We start from the raw sequence: 25043 nt of genomic DNA, 5'->3' as shown, positions 1-25043 counted from the left end.
TCGAAATTAAGATTTAAATAAATTAAATATTTTAAACACATCCAATAATAATAATAATAATAATAATAATAATAATAATAATAGTTTAATTGCTTTGACAATTTGATATAAATATAATTAATATTATATGGCATTTTTTTCATTAAAAATATAATAAATATTTTCTTTCTTTATTTGAACATTTGAATTTAAATTTGAATTCGAATTTTGAAAATGCTGAAAAATAGAAATAAGGTATATCATTACATTATATAATTACAATAGTTATATTGTGGGTGAATTTTATAAAATAATAAAAAAAGATTGGATTTAGTCGTTAAAAAAACCTCATTTTTCAGAAGATAGTCCGTCTAGATATATATATATATTTAAAACTCTTCGTCTTGTGGGCACTAAGACGGCCTTTTTTAAACAAGTTCATTGTGGGTTCGGCCAGGCCCACAATGGGACGGCAGGATGGTGAGGGACGGGACCCGACATATCCGTTACCGATCACCCCCCAAAATAAAATTCCTGAAGATTTATCGATCAGTTCGGATTCGAACCCGGGTCCCTCAGAGCGGTAGGTTGCCACCTTGACCGTTCGGCCATCCGGCCGGATATATCGGGCCCCGCCCCTTGCCACCCGGCCGCCCCATTTTGGACTTGGCAGAATGAGTTTGCTGAAAAAGACTCAGCCCTGTGGATTCTCTTAGTGCCCACAGGGTTTTGGGAAAAAGTTGAAAAACTCTCGTATGTCATAATCAAGAATTAGAGTCAATATTAACCGATTATCATTCGTTTTATTTTAAACACATAAACGCTTATTGGCTAGAATAGATGAACACGAGTGGAAAAGAAGACAATTTATTCAACGTAACACTGTAAATCAATCCATTTCTTAAAAACTTTAATTATTTACAGGCTCACCATCTTAAATCTTAGAAATCATTACAAGTACCGTATTTAACGGACTATAAGACGCTACAGACTATAAGACGCACATTAATTTTTAAGCAATTTTTTAAAAAAAATACCCTATAAGACGCTACGGAGTATAAAGCCGGATGCACACATGCGGCGCGGCAAGGAAAAGCGGCAGAATGACGTCACTTTTTCTCGCCGCAGAGGTCTATTTCGTGCCGCTTTTCTCATGCCGCGAAAGTTGGTCGAATTCTATCTTTCGCGGCGGCCGCCGCCAAGACGCGTTTCTATCAGCCAATAACATTTCGTCTGGCAGTCACGTGAGAAAATACAATCACGTGGTGTTTTAATGGCGGAAAGTTCGACGTGGTTAACCGAGATAACTAACATCAGAATAAAGAGGAAAGAATAATAAATTTAACACAAATTCTACACAGATACAGTAATCATATATTATTTAATTCAAAGAACAAAACAACCGAATCTTACTCGAAATAGTATTCTTTATCGAGAGATCTTAATCGAAGAATAAGCTTATTTTGTACATCAGTTCTTTACCGATCCAACAAAATATCTCGGCAAGATTCTTGCCAATACGATATCTCTAATCCAAAATATTCATTCGAATCTTCGACGAAATCTTCTAGCTAAATAAAACGAGCCGTACAAAACAAAATTTGTAAACACGTGGATAGCGGAGCATCGATATCGTTCGCCATCTTGAATACTGAACGCATGCGCCGAAATGTAAACGGATTGCCGCTTGTGTGGTCTAGCTGCCGCGCGGCGGAGACGCGTTTGCGTCACCGCTTTTCCTTGCCGCGCCGCATGTGTGCATCCTCCTTAAGACGCACCTGAATTTTGGAGGCAATTTTTCGAAGAAAAAAGTGCGTCTTATAGTCCGTAAAATACGGTATATGAAAATTTTCCCAAACTGTCGACAGAAGGCTACACAACGCAACTCGTGGGCGATCTGCAGAAAGGACTTTCTATAGGAAACTGGTCCCTATTTAAGTGTTACAAACGTGAAGAAAACCCAAGAAACACGTGGCCATTGGTGAAACGCGCACCCACGACCAATTACCAGTGTTCAGTGGTTTTATCCATTTGTCCACTGGTGGGTGTACCCAACATATTATAATCCTTGGTGGCGATGTAGATGTTGTCATGGATAAAAGTAATTTTTATACTTCAACTTTGGGGGTCGACATTACTAAAATATTATCGGATTACGATCCTTTAGTCAACGCCAATGGATGTTGTTAATAAAAAAGTTTTGTTGAACTTAATGTTTTTTATTTCAATTTAATTTCCATAATTAATACTTTTTATAAACTTAAAATTATATTTAAGTATTTTATTACAGATGAATCCTAAAGAAGAATCGGAGAATGTGATTTACCTCAAAAAGGAAATTGGATCATGTTTAGCTATTGCATTAGCCGAATTATGCGTCAAAAGACCGCCGAATCCTATCGACTTTTTAGCCAAAATATTAAAAAGTTGTCATACGTTTATTGAACTGGATAATCAAATGGAAAAGGAAAAGGAGGAAAGATTTGAAGTTGCTACTCCTCTCTACTTGGATTCGGATCATTCTTTGAAGATAGATATGACAGTAAATATTCTTTTTAAAAATAAATAATTTTTTTGAAAACAATATATAGAAATAGAAGCTGGATGGCCGAACGGTCAAGGTGACAGCCTACCGCTCTGGGGGACCCGGGTTCGAATCCGAACGGGTCGAGAAATCCCCAGGAATTTTTCGGGGGTGGTCCGTTCGGATATGTCGGGCCCCGTCCCTCACCACCCGGTCGCCCCATTGTGGGCCTGGCCGAACCCATAATGGGCCTACTAAAAGAGGCCCTCTTAGTGCCCACAGGGCGGAAAGAGTTAAAAAAAAAATATGTAGAAATATTTACAAGCCTGCAGCAATCCAAATATAAATTACGGATTAGTTTATTAATTCTTAATACTGTATTCAAATGATTTAATACAGGCAGGGCCGGATTATCGAATAGGCAAAGTAGGCAAATGTCTAGGGCCCGTAATTCGGAGGGGCCCGGCTTCAGTAGCCATTACCTAAAAATAAAAAAAAAAAAAAGGTCAACAGCCATCCGTGCGTCAGAAGTAATCTCCGCCACGAGATCTCTCGCACCATCTAGAAATATTCCTGGGTGACACTACGATATCCGCACCGGGTGTCACCCATGCTAGCTACGCTAATGTCACATTATATAAGATTTGTTTAGAAGCAACTTATTTAAATGGGGCCCCAATTTAAATTTTGTCTAGGGCCCGCTAGAGGCTTAATCCGGTGCTGAATACAGGTACCGTATTTTACGGCATATAAGCCGCAACTTTAGTCCAAAAACAAAGGCTGAAAAAATCGCCCTGCGTCTTATATGTAAAGTCGCGATCTCCCACAGGAAAATGAATACCCCAAACTTTTGGTTTTTTAATTAAAAACTCTTTTCACCCCGTAGACACTAAGGAATTTCTGCATATCCATCTTGTATTCGTAGGGCTCAAAAATAGATGGTGGAGACGTGGTTCGTCATATATGAGACGGACTGTTCGTAAAAATTGTTTGGAATTTTTTGACAGGCCTAGATCCGGTCACCCAGCATTAAACCCACCATATTAAAGCGTTTGACCATCTTAATGCCCATAGGGCGAAAAGAGCTATCCAAACGCTTCAGTAACGTCCTTTTTCAAAACAGTAAGTTCTTTATTTATAATTTTTTGTCTATAAGCTTATCTAATTAATCTAACGTAATAACAATGTTACGTTAGAATAACTCGCAAATATTTGTGATATATAAATTTTTTCATTATTTTTAAAATTAAAACTTTTTAAAACAGTTCTTAAAAATGTAACTTGAAGACATCAAAAATAATAATTTGGAGTCTTCTTAGTATATCCTTCTTATGACACACAAACAGAGCTAAAACTCGAGTAGTATAAGCAATTTTCCACTTAAAATTTTGTAAGTTATTTTAAAAAGTTCCTCGAAATTTTAAAAAGGTTTAGAAGGATAGATTCCGCTATAGTTTGTCTTCCTGTGTGTCATGTACAGTACATACTGACAAGACCACAAATTATGGTATATCTAAGCATGGGCGTCCACAGAAGGGGCAAACAGAGCACTTGTCCCCTACGGGGATCGAGTAAAAACTTCCACAGATTACAATCATAAAAACGATTGAGATACATGACCTTTATTGCATCACAGCAGCCATGGGACTCTTTGATGCAATACTGTATTCTATAATTTACTTGTGGAAAAACCTCCAAAAATTAAATAAAAATTTATTAATGTAATGATTTATCTCCAACCTGTACTCTCTTGTACTCTCTCACTCTCTTGAAAAATTTTCTGCGTACTCCCATGTATATAACATGTAAATAATCTTACTTCCAAGACTATTATTATTAATCCTATTTTATTTTTCAGTATTTTATTTGTAGTAAATTAAAATTAAACAGATTTAATTTACTATATAATATGCAAAAAGTATATTTTTATGAATTTCATATTAGATCTTTTTCCCTCTTCAGAAATTTCAATTTACTTACGATTATAATACTCATCCGTTGCAATGTGAAACGACAAGAGGTTCGTTGCTCGAAGCAAAGAACAGCTCTTCACCAAGAATTTCGGTAGAAAGTAAAGTCGACGCGAGCTTAAATCGAATAAAAAAAGATCCTCCAAAAGAATTAAAAACGCCATCTCAGGACACAGTCGAAGAATATCCTTCACGAGTATGGAAAGTAGTTGAGGAAGAAGTTATACCAGCGTTTACTGGAACTGAAGATGAAGAAACTTAATAAAACAATAAAACATAAACTATGTTAATAATATTGAATAAACTGCTCTGAAAAGTTATGCAAATATTTTCTTACTTATAATTTATTCACACGACTAATAAATGGCCATCCAGCACATGTATGGGGCTCGGGGATAGAGTGGTCCCCCTTTGCCATTTTTTTAAACAGATGAAATACAGTGGAATATCGCACAACGAGCATTTCACATAACGAGCAAAACAAATTACCTCGCTTAACGAGCGATATTTTGCATAACGAGTGATGAGGAGAGAGAAAGTCCCGAATTGTGCGTATGCGGCATGCTCCATCAGTCTGTGTTTAGCACTCGTTCCGCTAGCATCTTAGCGTCGCTTGAGATCACATATTTTTCCAAACTTGTGTTCACACATATTACTTATAAACATCAACAACCCGTTATATAATAAACACGCCAAACGATATAACAAATTCTTTGGTCCTTAAATTTAATGACCGATTCCAAATTAAATTTTATTGAAATGTCTGAATTAAAAATTAACTATAATTATTAAATTTAATACGAGATGGAAACATAACTGCCTACCTCTAGTCAAATTAATTAATTTCTAATATTTAATTATAACCTTTACATAACCAAGAATTTGGCATATCGTTTGGAGTGTTTATCAACTACAGTCGAGTCCGCATAAGTCGGCACCATCGGTTAAGTAGTCAGTTTCTGTGGTCCCAGCCGACTTACATAAGCATTAATGTTAAAAAACTCCGGTTTACTCGACACCTTTTAAAGGTTGATTCACATCTACAGACACTGTACGTGGCAGACACGGCACAGATAATAGTTTTCACATCTACAACCCAGCATGCACAGACGCCTTCAGGCATACTAGGGAGTGCACGCACTTAAATCATAAAGAAATGTATATTCCCGAACTAATTCAATTAATTTCTCTTTATTCAGCATTTTAACCAAGCACTGTGCGTGTCGACGTTCATACTAACCGCGCCGACTCCCACAGACATGTACAGACATGTGCCGGCACAGACAAAACATTCTCGCAGACAATACCGGCCGGTGCCGGCCCGTGTCTGTGCGGACACGATCCGCTCACGCGCAGTATATGTAAATATGCCCATTGAAAATGTATGTAATAATATTTTTATGTCTGTGCTGTTACGTGTCTGTAGATGTAAACGAACCTTAACTCGTTACCACCGGATAAGTCGACATACTTTTGCTGTCCCACACTCCGTTAAGTCGTCACCCCTCCTGAAAAAATGAATTCACTCCGCACGTGTGGTGCGAACTCATTTTTTTTCAGGAGGGGGAGTCGATTTATTTATTGATATATAATTAATATATTTAATAATATAATAATATATTAATATTATTAATATATATATACATATTAATAAAAATGCCTTAACATTTTATGTATTTTTATGTATAAAATAATAACAGATAAACAAAGAAAATATATAATCTACATCAACGTCACACCAGAATCTAAATTGCGAAGATGATGTTTTAAAGGCTATCATGATTGTTGAAAAAGAAAGTCGAGACAGTTAAGTGCTCAAAACAAAACACTAAACGAATTTTTCAGTTTTTCATCTACAGAGTAATTGTAAATGGAGGACACAATGTATTGCAAGCCTATACTATTGTATTTTACACTCATGTTTGTGAAAATTGCAACACCATGAATGAATTGTCAGAAATTAATAAAATTTGTTTCACATATTACTGATAGTGGTACAAATAAACAACCAAATTTACAAGACCAAAAAAAAAAAGATCGTCGGAAATCAGTACTTTGTGTGTCGCCACGCTGAGTGATGACAGTCCGTACACGTCGTGGCATTGAATCATAGAGGTTCTAAATATAATCCTGGGGAATGGCATTCCAGATGGCTTCGACTTGACGCCAAAGTTCAGTCTTATTGTGTGCCCCACCAGTTGTACGAGCGAGTCACCGACCAATGAAATTCCAGATATGCTCGATGGGCGACATATCCGGAGAATAAGCAGACCATGGAAGAAGCAAAACCTGTTGTGTACTGAAGAAGGCTAGTGCAGTCTGAGAAACGTGCACGGGCATTATCCTGCTGAAATACAGCACCCGGAATGCGTCGAAAAAGGGGGAGGACCTCTGGCTCCACAATTTCCCGTATGTAGCGATCACTGTTGAGGTTGCCTGCAATGTGCACTAGATGGGATTGACAATTATACCCAATAGCTCCCCACACCATGATGTCAGGCGTTTGTGCGGTATGACGCTGGATATGCACACTGTGGGAAAAGACGTTCCCCTCTGTAATGTCTGACGCGTACTCTTCCATCATTGTACTGAAGATTGTAGCGAGATTCATCGGAAAAAACAACTTGTTACCACTGGGCACGCCACGTGCTGTGTTGCTGAGCCCATTGAAGTCGATGGCGTCTGTGAATCAACGAGAGGGAAATCCTGCATAGAGGAACCTTTGCACGCAGTTTATGCTGCAGCAGACGGCGACGAACTGTGGACCTAGACAACAAAACACCTGTAGCTGTGCTCCAATGTTGTGCTAACGCACGAGAGGACGCTGTACGACCGTCACAGCCATGCAGATGTGTCTGTCGTCCCGTGCCATTGTGCTATTGCTTGCCCCACTGCCAGATTTTCGCCTTATTTGGTTCTCCTCTGTCCATTTCTTCCAAACACGCATCACTGTTGTGGCATTACACTGCGTACGGGCTACGATTTCTCGATACGAAAATCCACCCTCTCGCATACCGACGATGCGGCCTCGTACGAACTCCGTTAGTTGTTGGTATGGTTTCCTCTGCTTTTAATGAGGCATATTGACTACCAATGAAACGTTTACTGCAGACAGAGGAAGATAAATAGATTTCAATGCATCTTTACAGTCCTTTATATACTTGGAACAAGCGGCTGATAAGAAGCCATTTCTCGTTCCACGCATGCCCAATCGCTTTGTAATTCTAATCATTTGCATGTCTCCTTATTTTACATTTCCTGTAAGTTTGGTTCAATTTGCACAATTCCATCATGGTGTTGCAATTTTCACAAACATGAGTGTATTAATTGTAGTTTTTTGGTTTTTCTTTCAACTTCGCTTTAGTCGTCACATCGGATAATTCGACACATTTCCACTTCCCCTTGGGGTGTCGACTTATGCGGAGTCGACTGTATATTAGCTGTAATTTTTTTTTTTTTGTTTCTTCAAATCGAATTCTCATTCCAGGATGGTTCATTCCGCGTTAGAAGAAATGATGATGATGATGATTCACGCTCCTTAACAGTGTATATTGTACAATTTTTTGTGAATAAACGTTATACATAAAACATTTGAGCTTTTTTTCGGCGTATCGTATTTTACATTAATTTCTATGGAAAAAATTGTTTCGCTTAACGAGTGTTTCGCATAACGAGTAATACTCTGGAACGAATTATGCTCGTTAAGAGAGGTTCCACTGTACGTAGAATGCTTCTTTATTAATAAAATACACTTAAAGATTTCATTTTTTATTAGTAAAAGCAGCATTAATTTGTAAGGATCAGTAACCACTATGGACTCCCAAGTTTTCTTCGTGCGTAGGAAAAAGTCCCCAGCTCTCCTGGGTTCAGTTTAGAACAAATTCATGTCACTAACACCACTAAAAAAAAGTCCACTTACAGAATGTCTCGACTCCCTCTTCCCCCTTAAAATGTTGTGGTGTTCTATAAAGGCTGCCACACACGTTCAGGAAATCCTTTGAGGAATAACTGTGCAGGCCTGAGGAAATTCAGAATTTCCTGTCGCCCACATACGAGGAGGAAAATCTCTCAGTTAAATTGCTTTATTGCCCTGTAAACAAAAGCTCTCTCCCCGATTTTAAGTCGGTGTTGTCATTTTATTGCACTTAGAAGGGTTCGATTCGTGGAAACAGTGCACGTGTTCAAATCAAACTGCCACTTTGTATTCTTTCAATTTGTCGTTCGACATCCGTTTTGTTTCTCCTGTCTGTGCAGGCCTGACCTTGAGGAATTCCTGAACGTGTGTGGGGGAAAACTGTACAGTTCACCGGAGTAGAAACGAAAAACCATTTGATTTTCCTGCACAGTTTTGGACTGCGCAGGCCGACCGGAACGTGTGTGGAGTCGTGTCGTTCAGTTGTGAGGCCGCTGAGTAGTGAGAACAATGTCCCGTGAATTTTTGGAGGAATTTTTAAAAATTTACGAGAGCGAACCATGCCTTTGGCATGTAAAAAATAAAGAGTACCACGATAGAAGCAAGAAAGAAGCTGCTTATTTACGTTTAATTGAAAAACTAAAAGAAATAGAGCCAAACGCTAATAAAGAAAGCGTTGTAAAAAAATAAACAACATCAGAAGCGCATACAGAAAAGAAATTAAAAAAATTAAAGCGTCAATTAAATCAGGAGCAGGAACTGAAGATATATACAAACCAAAGTTGTGGTACTTCGAATTATTAAGGTAAGCTTAAATTTTTAACAATAAAATACGACGAAAAATTAAGCAATTTATTTAGTTGTTTGTATTTTAAATTAGGTTTTTAGATGACCAAGATACGCCTCGAAGCAGTCGCTCCAACATAGATAGTGACGATGATATTGACATTGGGGTATTGTAAAATTTGTTTTTTTAATATAATACTTATATTTGTGTCTTTTGTGTCATAAGAAAAAAATTGAAATATAAATATTGTTAAATAAATTAATATGTCATTGTTCATTTAAGTATATAGCTGAGTTAAAAGTACAAAATTTTTATTATTTTAATGGCAATACAATATTTGGTTACAATTACAACGTTGATAATGTTTAAATGAAGTTCAATTGCCACGGAATTTGGCCTTCATTTACAAAGTAATCCATAAAGTCTTCTCTCACTTTTTTTGCTAAAAAACTTGTGTTTCCTGGATTTTTTCGAGCCAGTTGCGTCATTTTTGAATCTTCTGTGTTATAACCTAAAATAGTAGTTCCGACATCAGTATTTTCGTGATCAAAACATTCTGGAGGAGAATAAAAACTTGGCACCGATTTCATTAAAAAGTTGTGCAAAACACAAGTAGCCATTACAACTGATTCGATTTTACGAGGTTGTAAATTAATTGCCGTATGAAATATTCGAAACCTCGATACCAAGATACCAAACGCATTCTCGACAATGCGTCTTGCTCGTGATACGCGATAATTATATATTTTTCTATCTTGGGAAATTAGATCTGCTTGTCTAAACGGTTTCATCATATTTACCCTCAAAGGAAAGGCATCGTCAACTACAAATACATAGGGCATACTTCTACTACTGTTTCTGACTTTACTTTCAACAGGAATATTTAACTTATTGTTTTCAAGTTTTTCAAAAAGCTTGGTGTTTTTTAGAACACCTCCGTCTGAAACTACCATTGGTACCAAAATCACACATGATGAATTGATATTTCGCATCCACAATAGCCAGTAAAACCATGCTGTGTCTTCCTTTGTAATTATAAAATTCTGATCCACTTCCACTTGGAGGAATAATGTTGATATGCTTTCCATCCATTGCTCCAAGGCAATGCGGGAAATTCCATTTTTCTTCAAAAAGTTTCGCTATATCCATCCATTCTCTTTCTGTTCGTGGAAACTAAAAAGCAAAAAAAAAAAAAAAAAATAAAATAAATAAATAACTTAATTTTTAAATTAATAGAATTGTAGTGATATCGGACCTTCTCGTCCTCCTCGCGGTAATAAAGGGTTGTAAAAAGGAATAATAAATATAGACAAAGAACCATAAAAAAAGGGAAGGGAGAAAAAAGGCGGGAAGGAGGAGTTCGGGATACGGGAGAGAGAGGAAGGACGAAGTGGTGGTCCCTGAGTGTAGGATAAAGTTTTTTATGTAGAAATATCTGACTGTTTTTAATTTTGTGTGACGAACCGTGTTAAAAGACAATCAATTTCCTTTACTACATTAATAAAATTGTTATTTTAGGATAACGCTATGGATAATACAACGGAGGAGAATCATAGCAGCGACGATATTATTACTCCATCAATAATCGCAACACAGGATTTAATAGAACTTTCGGATGATACACCAGTACAGACGCGACGCAGCCGTCCCCCTAAACGAAGTCGAGTAGACCAAGAATCGTTGACGAACGAAGTTTTATTAACCGTGAAAGATCATTTTAACAAACCACACGTTCAAGATGATCGTTTCGATATTTTCGGCAAGAATGTTGCAATCAAATTGCGTGAACTCCCAAAGCAACAAATGCTGATTGCCGAAAAGTTAATAAACGAAACTTTATTTCAAGCGGAGTTGGAAACTTTAATCGCATAAATTGGTGTATGAACAGCAACACTTGCCACATCAATTTTTTCGTTATCATCCACCAATTTCTACCGGTTTCGGTATTACTAGTCATCCCCCTTCCAGCACTTCCGTCCAAATTCATCATGATAACCTTAATTAATAATTAATATATGTAATTTGTATATGTTAATGTGTAATTTGGCATTTTTGTACGTTATGATAATAAATATCTATTAAAAAGAAAAGTTTGTTCTTACCTTTAAATAATCTTTATGAAGGACTTTGTAAATAGCATCACATGTTTCAGGTATGATGTAGCCAAGAGCTTGAGGTGATATTACTGTTGAAAATTTGAGATCTTCAAAACTTCTGCCAGTTGCCAAACATCTTAAGGTCGCCGTGAGCCTCTCGTGTGGTGAAATTGCTGCTCGCATTACAGTATCTTGTTTTTTTATAATTGGTGTAACCAATGATAATAGATTTAAATACGTTTCTTCGTCCATTCTTAAATAGTTGTGCCAATCTTTAGGTACTAACTTCAATTCTGAGATCAGGTTCACATGGGAATACGATCCTCTTTTTTTAAAGCCACTCTTTACACCATAGACTCCTACGCACATGTTTTTTCTTGCGAGTTTTAATGCAATTCGTTGCCAATAAGCACCCAAGAATAGCCAGTACGTCGTCATCAGATGCCATGGTCGACTGACGAACTGAGAGATTAAATTGTACTTGCGATAATGTAAAAAAGATTTATACAGGAGAAACAAAACGGATGTCGAACGACAAATTGAAAGAATACAAAGTGGCAGTTTGATTTGAACACGTGCACTGTTTCCACGAATCGAACCCTTCTAAGTGCAATAAAATGACAACACCGACTTAAAATCGGGGAGAGAGCTTTTGTTTACAGGGCAATAAAACAATTTAACTGAGAGATTTTCCTCCTCGTATGTGGGCGACAGGAAATTCTGAATTTCCTCAAGGCCAGGCCTGCACAGTTATTCCTCAAAGGATTTCCTGAACGTGTGTGGCGGCCTTTAGCCACTTTTTCCCCAGGCCACACTACCTGCTATTGTCCCTACCGATTCTCAGAACTGCTAATCCAGCCCCACGGTGATAACGGTCATGGAAAGTTTAAGAAAGAATAGACAAAGGAAGGAGAAAATGGCAAAAATAAGATAGGATTAAAACTATATACAATAAAATATATATATACAATATGGCCGACGGTCACAATGTAAATGTAATTAACAGACGCCCCGTCTATTAATTACGTTTACATTTTAAGGAGGAAGGGGGGGGTCGAGGCATTCTGAAAATTCCGAAAATATCAAGTTTAAAAGTTTCTTTCCTAATATCCTAAAACGAATTGTCATATGTTAAGTATGGATTTCAAGGAAACCACATCTTAAAGGATCCGTGTCCTTCGTGCTCACATGGCGCAGCAGAGCCTATATGGCTCTTGTGCCAAAAAACCCAAACCAACCAACCTTCGTACTCACTCTCAGTAGCGCGTTATAGCTTGGGGTCCAGGCAAATTTGAATTAGAAAACACCATGTACTGTACAGTTTGACTTCCAGGCATTTTTCTTCGGGGGAATTTTTTGGAGTAAATGTTTTCTTATCAAAGATTTGTTTGGGGCTCCTGCCAGTGGGGACCCCAGGCAACTGCCTTTTTTTCCCCATTGGATAACGCACCACTGCTCACTCTGTGTAAACATGCAGTGTCTTATATTCTTCTTTATAATCTAAAGTTTTTATATTTTTATTCTTTTTTTCCACCTTACGTTCTATAATCTGTAAACTAACCATTCGCAAAATATCTTTTCGTACATCCTGTAAGAATATATAGAAGAGAGTAAAGATTGTTATAGAGAATAAATTAGTTTCCGATATAAGCTACGCTTCATTTGTCTTTTCAAAAATAAAAATAAATGAATAATTAATTATAAAAGTTCTGAAATCGTAATTGTAAGTGATCGCAACTTAAGCTCATCTTTTGTATCCAGTTTTTTCCCCTTAGTTCTTCGTGTACTTTTTGTTTATTTTTTAAATTCGAAGGGAATATAAAGCAGGAGAAACTCTATCGATTTAAAAGAAGGAAAACCAACGAGAAGTAAGCCATTTTCGCACAGTTCTACCATTTTTTGTGTATTTTTTCCGTACCAGGTAATGTTTTATGTACTGTACATGTACACTCCTATTAGTACCAGATTTCTACGCTAGAGGCGCGAGTGTGTATTTCGTAATCCTATAAAAGCAGGCCACTCGGAATTTGCAGTCAGTCGAGCTTGTGCTTGTGAGTTGTGCGTGTAGGAAATTGCCACCGTTACGTGAAGCTATGTCAAAAATGAATTTAGAACAGGCTCAGGATGCCTTCGATAAGTTTTTGGAGGGGGTAGATGAATACCACGTCGCAGATTTCTTAAATTACATTAACAGAAGATGGTTTATACAAGGTAAAGTCATAGTCACGTGTTATTTGCACTATCTCTAATGTAAGTTACGTGGAACACATTGGCTTTGTAAGAGTAAATCCGTCCCAGTTTGTTGATAATATATTAAATAACCACTTTAAAAATGTCATATAAAGATGAAGTTTTTAAGAGAATTTTTAAAAAATTAATATAATTTTCTAGTTTAAAATTTGTATTTGTAGCACAAATTTATTACTTTAGTTTTAGTAGAAAAATTACATAAAATCATGGTGAGATTCTTTATAAAGAGAATTCAAGAATTTAATATCAATCTAGGTGTTGGCTAGATTAAATTGAATTATCAAGAAATTGCACACACTTATCTTAAAAATTCTTTTTTCAAGATTATCAATTATTAATAGTTATGTAATAAAGTATTAATAAAAATGACATTATTTAGCATTATTATTATTATTAAAAATTAAAATTCTTTTTGTTTTATTATTTTGCACTGTATTATAGTAAAATACAATAATTTCGTATAATCAAGTGGAACGAGTCAGTGATCCGCCTTGCTCTGCTCGATTATACGAAATGACTGACGTTCGTGCAACGGTTAACTCCTACGAAATTGCTTAATTGATTTTAAATAGTTTTTAGCACACAAATACAATCCTTCTTGGTCTAGGTTGTGACGTGAATGGCATTTTAAAATTTGACCTGCGACCGAAGATATACAAGGTTAAAGTTCACAATGTTAAGTTTAGGGGTTAGTGGACAAAGTTGTCCGGCCCACACAGGTAGACCTAGTTCGTACGGTTTAAAATATTTAATAAAGATAAATTTATGTACGGGCATCCCAGCGAAACTGACCTGCCGTAAACGACAAATCATTAGTTATACAAGTTTCTGTAATGTTTTTTTGAATAAAATTATTTTTTTCAGAGTTTTTGCCTAATTTTATTTTGTTTCAATTGGCCATATTTTTTCCAATATGAAGATTGTAATAATTTATTCAATCGGCAAGCATGATCAATTTAGTATTGATCTATTCAATAAAGTTTATTTTAAACCTAAAATTAGCAATATTTTCCAGATATAATCACATATTTTGGAAACCACTAAAAATGGAGTGGCTCTTAACCTTTGGTGAATTTTGGATTGGAAGGACGGAACAAATTTGTTTATTTGCCTATAAACCTCTTTTTAGCGGTTTTCAAAATAAAAGTTTATTCTATTAAGTTAAAATATACAACTCCGAAGACGACGGATATCTACTTTTTAAGGTAATCCCTGGGTTCCGTGCTAGAAAACGGTTGTCGGAGGCCCGTATTTGCTAGACTTGTAAAGGGTTGCCCACCTCTGACCTAGAGAATCATTTAGTTTATTGTAGCTTATGAAATATGATATTCTGTTTCTTTGATAAATTGTTTTTCACTAATGTCTGTGCTTAATTGATATTTTTCTTCTTGTTAGCAATTCTTTTTATTATAAAAATATTGTTTGGTATTTGTGATACCTATCAATAAGATCAGGGAATTTTTAGGTTAAATATTAATATAAATTTTCAACAAATAATCTATATTCTGTTTCATTGGTATATTAATAGAAAGATAACAAATACTGTTATCTATATAATTATCTACTTTAAATAAAAATTTTTTTGTACTTTAGGTACAGTTTATGATCTTTAATTTCAAAATTTCTATAAAAATTTATTAAATTAGTATAATTACTTTACAATACAACATCTCAGAAATAAATGATAGATTACAATAAAAGAAAAATTATAGTAATATATCTTTTGAGAATTTTTTTGTTTTTTGTTATGTTAAAAAAATAGAAAATTTATTATTATTCTATGTCCATAGACTGTCGTGGTGAAGGACCGGCTATTGCTTATATGCAGCTTCGTGATATCGCAGAAGATATTAAAAGTCTAGTGCCTTTCAATGCAATATTACCATCAGAAAAAGTAATTCAACCAAAGAAAGGAGAGGTAAGTATTATTTAGAAATGTAAAAATTGTTCAATTTAACTATCGATTTATGAAAGTCTGATTCATTTCACCTTAAATAGTGAGTCATTAAAGAAATACTCAGCAGAAACCAAAACTTCAGTTTCAAAAATTAAATTTAACGAAAAACAAACACATTTTTGATTTGCTTTGAGCAATCTTTGGATTATGTTAACATTTGAAAAAAGAATATAATTTTGAACAAATAGTCAAAAGGTTGAAATGGCACCTATTCGGGTATTAGTGTAGGTGTGAGCACGAGTGGATGGTATTAAAATTGTACCTCAAATAAGGATGCCAATATCAGCTGAAGTGTGAATACCATTAGAGATATTTGTAGAAAATAATCCTTTATCTTATATATTTAAATATAGATATAGGATAAAGCATATGAATTTAGTTAAGGTTAAAGATATATATTTGATATATTTTATATATATAAATCAAAAATTACTTTTATAAAAATTTTAAAATATGTTCTTATTCTATTCTAATTTGTTGTCAAATTGAAAATATTATCAATAATATAATCTTTAAATCCCGATTCTTTTCTTTTACAAAGAACAAATTCCTATGATATTATAAGAACACAAAACGATGTTGTGAAATTGAATCAGTTAATGAAAGTTTTAGTAATATATAAAAATTTCTTTAACAGAATGCCGACTGTGATCCCCAGTTTACTGAACACGTCGATGCATTTTTATACGAAAGTTACGAACTTGACGATTTGGAAAGAGAGAATAAACTAACTAGATACTATTGCAAGAAATGTCATTCACGTGAAATAGTTCCTTTAAGTATGCAGTTTACTTTATCAAATCTAAAAGAAAAGGCATATTATAATTTAAAAATTAAACTTTAATTATTTATTTATCCAGCTTTTATATCCCATTCTGCATCCAGAAGAAGAATTGAATTCATTTTTAATAATCTTGTTCCCTTCTCGGATGCCCAGTGCATCTTGGACGTCGGTTCGAGACTTGGTGCTATGTTGTATGGAGTAAGTATTATTTTATATTTTTATATATTTAAATTTATATGGTCATGTGTTTTAAATATTTAAACTTTCTAGGCATATCTATACACCAAAATTCCAAAAATTGTTGGCATAGAGTTAAATGAAGATCTCTGCAAGATTCAACGTCAGATTATTCAAAAACATAAAATGGAAGACAGAATTGAAGTAAGTAATAAATTCAGTTTTAAAAAGATTTAATTATTCTAAAATCTAATAAATGTGAGTATATGTAAGTTGACAGAAAATAAACAGGATAAAGGTTGGTTTATGTGATGAGAAAAAAATGATTTTATCTACTGATCTTATGAAGTTACTAGAAATTCCCCCACCAAGCATGAAGGACTACTATGAGAAAGTACAGATTGGAGAATTGAGAAGAGTACAAATTTCAAGAAATTCAAGAAGAGTAGCTAATGTTTCCACAAATTAGGTAGCTTATACTGTCCATTGAAGCATAGTTAATGCGCAATAATACATTTTAAACGACAGGCTCATTAGGTCATTACTTCCGATTGGATAATAGACTGTCATGAGGTCACTATAAAAAGTTTTTATAATTGCCAGATTGTGTCACTGCTACAACAATCTTTTAAAAATTAAATTTAATGAAGTAAGTTTAAAATATGCCATTTGCCAAATTAAGGGAAATAATTCAGTCATCAAGCATGAACTAAATGAGGTCGTTTATGTCACTGCAACATAAGTGCAATCACTGATCCAAAATCAATAAAACATTTATTCTATAGCTAATATTTCTGCAAAATAAGTAGCCTGTACTTTCTGTCAGAACATTAAAGTTTGGTTATATCCATTTTATCTGGATTGGTCAAAAATTGATGGCGTTATAAGGAATTTACACATACACACTTTTATATTATTAATTAGGATTTACAGGGTATGATGATAAAGTTCCTGAATTGGCTTTAAAACCACCTTTTTAATTTTTCTATTCTTATTTTTTAAAGAGTAGAAAAATTAAAAAGCAGACAAATTTGATTTTTACTGTGTGTGCAAAAACAATTGCATGCAGTGTGTATATTTGTAGAAAATTTGATTGGACTCAGGCATATTAACATTTCGTCAAGTTTTCAATGGAAGATGTACACAAATATTGCATAAGATTGAAGTTTCTCTTCCATTTGGAAAAATTGGCCAGTGAAGACTTCTTGATGATCCAAAAAAAGCTTTCGGAGATGCTTCAATAAAATTTAACATTATTATTTGAATGGTACAGTACAAGAGGCTTAAAGATGGCCGTATCTCAATCATAGATGACTCAAGATGTGGATGTCCAAAAATGGCAAGACCACCCAACACTGTTGATAAAGTTAAGAATTTAATTTCTGAAAATTGGAGGATAACCATCAGAGAAGTTGCAGAAGAAATCATTGTCATACAGACCATTCATTCTATCACCTGTAAAGATCGTACTTAAAAAGAACAAGCAAGTTTGTTTCCTAGATATTGAACCAGAAACACCTGATGTGAAAATGAACTTTTTGATCATGCCATACGTTCAGTAATTTGTTAATGCTGTGCACATAAATGCTCATATCTTAAAGAAGAGACTTTAATCTTATGAATCTATTCTTTAATTTCAGATATAATAGATATTTTTTTTCATTTTATATAAAGAAACAAAATATGAAAATATTGACAGATGCCTGAATGATTGTGAAGTAAAGATGCTGATATATAATGGACCATGTGTGAATATAAATTAATGTGTCGAATTTTTACAGGTGGTCAAAATATTGAGGAATAGTTCCATATCTGGGTCAAAATAAACTACTCTATTCCTCTTCATCTGATTACACTATCAAAGGCCCACCCGAATCATTTGTGAAAAAAGATCCTTTTAATCATTGTAAAATTTCTTAAAAACTATTTTTATAAGTTTCATTCTGGTTATTCATTTATTAATATAATATTCTATTAAAAAGAGATTACTTTTTTAAAATGATAAAATAAACATTTTACAAAATCAGTGTATCAGAAAGGTTAAAATAACTTGGTAAGAAAATTTAGGAGATATGAAAAATGTTTAATATGCAAAATGAAATGCATATTATTATTGTGATTTCATAGCATAAAAATTGAATGCATATTATTGTCATTGTCACAATGCTGGCTTTCAATGTTTAATTGTATAAAAGCATCGCACGACTTCTGGTTCAGATTGGAAGTTCGTATATAATTAATTGGGTCTCTATCCTAAGCTTTCCATGTGTGGTCTTGATTTTCATCTATCTGACTCTATTATTCAGATTAAAAAAAGGGCAGACAGATGACAGCGGTAATGTAAAGGTCTGCAGTTTGAAAATTGCAGCCCAATGAAATAAATTTAGTTTACGCTATAATCCATTTGGTATTCATAAACTGGTTTATGTAAAATAATTTTTATTAATAGAATATTTTGAATTAATTTGTGTTTTAATAGCTAATTTTAAGTTGTTGTTATAAGTTTATATTTTGAGTTTAATTTAAAATTTTTTTCTGAAATGTTAATGATTTTAAAAGTCGCCAAGTCATTGATTTAAATCAAAACAAACAAGCCTTAATCGAATTTCAAATTTTTTCAGATAATCTGTGATGATATCTGCAATCAACCGGAAGCAGTTAAATCTGCAGATATTATAATATTAAATAATGTGTTTGAATTTTTTCAAACAGAAGATCAACAGATAAAGGCATGGGAATTTTTGAGAAAAAATATAACTAAACCTAAAACTCGACTGATTACCATACCCAGTTTAGAGTCTACTTTAAGCATTTTGAAGGTATTTATAATTACTTTTATTAAAATATATGTAATTATTATTAATGATGTTTTATAAAGTGTAAATTCTTAATAGTATATAATTAAATAAGTTTTTATTATTAAGATATTTGTATTGAAAGTGCAAAATAATCTTATTTTATTCTAATTTAAATATACCATATAAAGAGGATGTGTGATAAAATAAATCATTTGTTTAAGCACTACATAAAGTAGAATCTTTTAGTATTTGGTTACACTGACAAATGGCTGTGATAAAGTTTCATCCTTTTTTTTTACTGTGGGTTCTGGATTTGAATGTAATCTGCATCTTTATATGGATTTAGGATCATTAGGTTATATGGATTGGCCATCATTTTCAACACTTATGTTTATGCAGATGTAAGAAATGCTAGAGGAGAGAGACAAACAGGACAAAAGAAAAGGTCATATGTCTACAGGAGTGTACTCAATGTTTATTCCTCTAGTCGCATTCATGCAAAAGTAGGAAGGAAAAGTCCAATGAATTTTACAATGAAATAATAAAGTAGTTTTGTTTTAAAGAAAAATATTCATGACCTCCCTGTGTTTTTGCAGCTGCTTAGGTCATTTTCTTCATATCTGACAGTAATGATGGCACAAATAATCTATTTTATTGTTGTCCTTGCATGAAAGTAAGACTGCTGAATTACTGTGCATGCACAAACTTAGGAGAAGAGAGAAAAATAAGGTTCAACAGGTTGAACTTTTGACGACGAGGGAAACTGACTCGACCGTTTCCCTCTTATGCATAAACTGCATCATGAGTCTGAATTCTGATCCTAAAAGTACTCTCTTGACTTTCCCCCTCTATTTGTGTCTGCATAAATGTATCCTTACCCATGTTAGCAAGCCTTATTGTAAGTTAAGTTTGCCATAATGAGCAAAATTGACTGGCCATACAACTTAATCTAGTTTTACTAAGCATTAGCAATTGATTAGTTAACACAGGATTACCAAAGTAGCAGGATGCTGAAGGTTAATGTACCAAGCTGAAATCTTGCTTTTTATCAATTACTGGTTGAGTTGATAATTTAAATTTAAGTTAAATATAATATATTTATTTATTTATATTCAATTTTTCAGACCAGTATTGATCTGAAGACTTGGGTTCGAAAATTTCCAATAACAGATCCTATTGTGGCAATGTCTTTACAAGAGCATGACGAATTATCAGAAGTTTGTGTGTATGAAGTAATATAACAGTGATATTACCAGCATTTTGTTTTAAATTTATATTTCATAATTTAAAGAAGATAAATTTTGATCAAATTAAAGTTATTTTTAAATTATGCAAATAAGAATCACACCAAAATAAGAAATTCTAATTAAATGAAAATATGCACTTCTCCCAGAAAAATACAAGTTTTGACAAAATAAGTCTGGAATTTCTTCTTATTGTCCACTCCCTAGTCTTTGTTTTGTTTTATTATCCACTCTCATTATTTGATCTTTCTGTCAGAAAGATTTGCAAGAAAATAAAAAAATTCATTAGATAATTGTCAAATAATAATCAAAAACACAATTGTCAATGTTTTAAAAAAAGTGTGTTCTGCTGAGGAGTACCCCAATTTGATTTTCACTATAAAAAAAGTTAATTGTTAAAGATATAAGCTTTCCAAAGATTTTAAATGAGAGAAAAACTTACCAAATTTCATTGGAAAAAAAAAATCACTGTGCTCTCCAGCAGTCAGTGACAACATCAAGGCACTAGGACATGCTGCATAGCACGAAATTTCCTGTCTCACAGTATTGATGGCTGCAATGATGCACTTTTGAAGGTCTAACCAAAGTTACATAAACCATATCTTTCACGTAACCCCACAGGAAGAGATCTTGGGGGCCATGCTATCGGGCATACCATATCATGACTTGTGTCATCTTGCAGTATGAAAAAAAACTAAAACTTGATGTGTTTTTCCACTAGTTGCCAGTTTTTCCATTTATGTATCTTAAACCATTCATTTTTTATGGCAAATTAAAATTGGATACTTTTAAGTGAACACCCTGTATTATTAATAAAATTTGCTTTTATACATTGAAAGTTGGCACATAAGGAAACCCCAAAAATATTACAAAATGTCAGCAGGAAAAAAATGAGAGTAATTTGCAGGAGAAATTGAACCAGAAAAATAGTGAAATTGAGTTAGCTTTGAAGCTTTGGCTTCGCAATGTCGGTGGAAAAAATGTACCTATTAACGGGCCACTAATTTAGCCTATTAACAGGTTCATTTTTTTCACAAACATTACTAAATCTTTCTTTTCAGTGTTTTAATGTTTAGCTATTTCTGCTTTGATACGTTGAAGCAAAAAAAAACTAGAGATTTTTTTTTATTGCAACTGATGGGTGATTCAACTATGGAAAACATCGTATACAGAGGCATTTACGGTCAGGAAAAAGGTTTGATTCTGCATCACCCGAATATTGTGGATTAAGACCAAATGCCAAAATTATTGCTTGAATATTCACCAAAAATGATTACAATAAGCAGTATACTGTCTTTGCATTTCATTTTATATCTTACATAGATATATTATTAACTGAAATATAAAATAAAAATCTTTTTAAGATTATTTATAGCATGCTTTTTTAAACTGTTGCTTATTTAAAATGTATAGTACATAATTTATATTGGGTCATAAATTATGACAAAATACAGAGATTATAATGTTTACTTCTATGTTTTAGTAAAATGAAAGTATTTCCTATTGAGCAAACTGTTACTTTCCCAAAATTCAGTATCTTACACTATTAACGCCATATTTTTTTTTTTATTTAAATATAATTGAAAATTATGGATGATCAAAAATTTGTCAGAAGACACATTTTTTTTTTGTTTCAATAAATGATTAAATGTGGCTTCTGTCAAATATTTTAATATCTTTACAGCTTCTTCAATGTTAACATAATGAATTTGTGGAAAAGTTGCATCCAAAAGCAATATACAGGTAAAAACTAATTTTAGAATGTTTATTATAACTTCTAGTTAAAAATGAGGTCAGTCTTTCAACAGTTAACATGTCGGTGTTTCAATAGTTGCTTTGATAGAATGCATATGACCAAATGTTTATTTTAAATAAAACATCTTAAAGTAGTGAAATTCCTAAAGTTAGTGCTTTTGGTTGTACCAAATATTTTTGATAAAATTTTGTGCTTTTATACACTGCATGCAAAATGTTTGTATTTGATAATTGTTATATTTTATGATAAAAAATTTCACGCAAATTATCATTTTATATGAAATGTTACATTTTAAAAGAAAAAAATCAATAAAAGCAATTAAATATATATATATATATATATATATATGTCTTATAAACTTCGGTATTTAATTAATTAAAAGGTCCTACAACTCATTATTTGTACTATTTTGACTTCAAAAAATTTATTGATGTGTATATTACAAGTTATTAATCAATAAAATAATGAAAGCATATAAATGTGCATCTGGTGAGTCTGTAACAAATTTTAAACAGGATAATTAAGATAGCGAGTGTGGCAGTGACGAAAAAATGTTCCCATCTATTGTGAAATGCTGAATAGTGTGTGAAATTTCTATTAGAAAATTGAATTTCTTAGTTGAATTTTAAGAGAAATGTGGTCTAAAATACTCAATGGTTGATCGTTACTTCTTGGCACAAAAGCTACAAAATAAGTAAAACTGCTAATAAGATCAGCAGAGATTTCCTCCTGAAACTTCAGTGGATTATTGGAATACAATTTGAAAAAATTGTACAGCTATAAATTTAGTCATTATCTGTCTGTCCCTCCTTACACTTGAGAATTGTGATAGATGAAGGTTGGGACTGGATACGGAAACCTTAAAGGCAGGAGGCCCTGGTTGACTAACATTATATATATTAGTTTCAAAAATTTTCCCCAGAACGTAGTTACATAGAACAGTCATGCCGGCCATCTATCAGAAAAAGTATGATGTACAGGGGCAAGCCACAACTACTATGAGATCGAGAGCATATATTTTAAATTAAAAATTGCAACCCAGCATTGTAACCATGTCAATAATTTTTGCTCGCTTTTATATTTCAAATTTTAAATTTTACTGCTGCACGCCATGGAGACCTATTTCATAATGTGTGTTTTTTTTCTTTTTTTTAACTTCAAACAAATAGAAATAATCTTAATATTTTTCAAAAAAGTAGCCAAAAGTGAAATAATGCACAGAACACAGGAAGAGCTATTTGCTGCGCGAATATCATTAAATATATCATAACGAAAATATTCATACGCGGTATATTCCATTAAATTTGCTATCGCATTTGAATTGAAGCCCTTTATTAAAATTTCATAAATTTTTTGTTCCAATTACATTGATTTTGAAATACTTAAAATGTTTCTAATATTAGGAAATAACGAACAGAAAAGCACTTAAATCATAATTACTCTTTATGAACTAAAACGATTTTAATTATCCAAATTAGATACTAAACGTCGTAAAATTGCGACGATTTTGATTAATTTTTCCGGAAAATTAACTTGTAAAACGCATCCAATATTTTAAATGGCGAATTAATCGTCTTCCAGATTCAGATACTTTCGAAGTCGATTCGGGAGTGGAAGCTGAAAAATCCCTAGAGGAAGTTTCCACATTTTCCTCAAATGTCTTCTGATAACGCATCGACAAAGATGGCGCAGTTCTGACGGACGCCAATACCTTTCCCTCAAATTGCAAATAATTCCCCGCTCACTCAAGTCGCTGACGAAAGAACGGATTTCCGTCATATCCACTATCCTAAACCTCAAATCTCTTGGTTGTAGCTGAGGAATAATTCGAAGTAACAGTTTAATAATCAGTATCGATCTCTGAAGTTGTTCATCGTTCACGATGTATTCCGTGGAGAGAGAATTTATATTGTTCGACCACAACATTGAGATAGTGTTTCGAAAGTAATGCGAAGGATTCGAATAGTATTTGCAGATATCAACGGGTAAATCATTATCCGATTCCAGTATGGATCCGTGTTGAAGTAACAGTTGAAGTAACGTCGGCTTACTCTTCAACACGGCCGAAATCCACGGTGGAAGCCAAGAAACGGACGACGTCGGTAGATCCGGGAATCTGACGCCATTAATAGTCATTTTACAATTGTTTGCGTGACGAAGGAAATAGATTATCCTGGCGTATTCGTTAGGCTCTACGTTGCAACGCGCTATGGGAATTGGCCAATCGTCCGTTTGAGGTTCTCCATTCGTAACGACGTGATTGTAGACGATTGGAAAGTGCGATTCGAGTCGGTAAATTCGATAAAGGACTTGGCACACCAAGTTACTATTGGATAACCACCAATAATAACACAATTTGGCGGCGTGATGCAACATACGGCGTTCTAACGCTTCGCTGCAATGCTTTTCGTGTTTGAGTTTCTTCCAGCGATGGTGTAAATTTAATATGGTCGTGACGTGACGTTGGCCGTCGTCTTGCTCGAAACTCAACACGGAGATGATTTCTCGACGTATAAAATGATTGCGACGAAAGATTTTGGAGACGAGTGATTTCTTACAACCAGGGCTGTGGAGTCGGTAGATTTTTACACGACTCCTCCGACTCCGACTTTTTCTTACGATTCGACTCCACTCCGACCAGGGGCGGAGTTGTTAACAAAGTAGGCCCGAAAAATCTGACCTCATCACCTCAGAATATTAGCATCAATAAATATAGTTCTAATAAAGATAGAACGTAGAAACTTTTTTATTCCAAAGCTAAAATATGCTTCTAAGTAATGAGTCAATACGATAATTTTTACTTTTCTG

The 25043-nt window shown here is 33.8% G+C and overlaps 3 protein-coding genes across 3 annotated transcripts; 2 read left to right on the top strand and 1 right to left on the bottom strand.

Moving 5' to 3' along the window:
* The first annotated feature begins 105 nt into the window (after positions 1–105).
* On the top strand, positions 106–4834 carry LOC136972871 (uncharacterized). The gene is made up of 3 exons (XM_067267517.1): positions 106–234; positions 2270–2521; positions 4466–4834. Exons 1-3 carry the CDS (start codon positions 214–216, stop codon positions 4733–4735), a joined length of 543 nt encoding a protein of 180 aa, XP_067123618.1. The 5' UTR covers positions 106–213; the 3' UTR covers positions 4736–4834.
* Positions 4835–13290: 8456 nt separating this feature from the next.
* On the top strand, positions 13291–20493 carry LOC136972870 (uncharacterized). The gene is made up of 7 exons (XM_067267516.1): positions 13291–13480; positions 15310–15437; positions 16114–16255; positions 16337–16458; positions 16531–16641; positions 19059–19256; positions 20360–20493. The coding sequence occupies exons 1-7, from the start codon at positions 13363–13365 to the stop codon at positions 20474–20476; spliced, it is 936 nt and encodes a 311-aa protein (XP_067123617.1). The 5' UTR covers positions 13291–13362; the 3' UTR covers positions 20477–20493.
* Positions 20494–23801: 3308 nt separating this feature from the next.
* LOC136972853 (ankyrin repeat and SOCS box protein 17-like) lies at positions 23802–24611 on the bottom strand. Its single transcript, XM_067267488.1, has one exon. The coding sequence runs from the start codon at positions 24609–24611 to the stop codon at positions 23802–23804; it is 810 nt and encodes a 269-aa protein (XP_067123589.1).
* Between the last annotated feature and the right edge of the window lie 432 nt (positions 24612–25043).

The sequence above is a fragment of the Centruroides vittatus genome, unplaced genomic scaffold (genome assembly GCF_030686945.1).
Source record: "Centruroides vittatus isolate TY-2023 unplaced genomic scaffold, ASM3068694v2 contig_3050, whole genome shotgun sequence".
NCBI classification, from domain to species: domain Eukaryota; kingdom Metazoa; phylum Arthropoda; class Arachnida; order Scorpiones; family Buthidae; genus Centruroides; species Centruroides vittatus.
Note: the sequence above shows the minus strand (reverse complement) of the source record. Positions and strands in the feature narration are given on the sequence as shown.

Bases quoted from the DNA above. Each gene is read 5' to 3' on its own strand.
- LOC136972853 (XM_067267488.1), bottom strand. From the start codon at position 24,611: ATGTTGCATCACGCCGCCAAATTGTGTTATTATTGGTGGTTATCCAAT.
- LOC136972870 (XM_067267516.1), top strand. From the start codon at position 13,363: ATGTCAAAAATGAATTTAGAACAGGCTCAGGATGCCTTCGATAAGTTT. The intron at 13,481-15,309 runs GTAAAGTCATAG...CTATGTCCATAG, and splicing joins CAGAAGATGGTTTATACAAG to ACTGTCGTGGTGAAGGACCG. The intron at 16,459-16,530 runs GTAAGTATTATT...TAAACTTTCTAG, and splicing joins TTGGTGCTATGTTGTATGGA to GCATATCTATACACCAAAAT.
- LOC136972871 (XM_067267517.1), top strand. From the start codon at position 214: ATGCTGAAAAATAGAAATAAG. The intron at 235-2,269 runs GTATATCATTAC...ATTTTATTACAG, and splicing joins TGCTGAAAAATAGAAATAAG to ATGAATCCTAAAGAAGAATC. The intron at 2,522-4,465 runs GTAAATATTCTT...TTCCCTCTTCAG, and splicing joins CTTTGAAGATAGATATGACA to AAATTTCAATTTACTTACGA.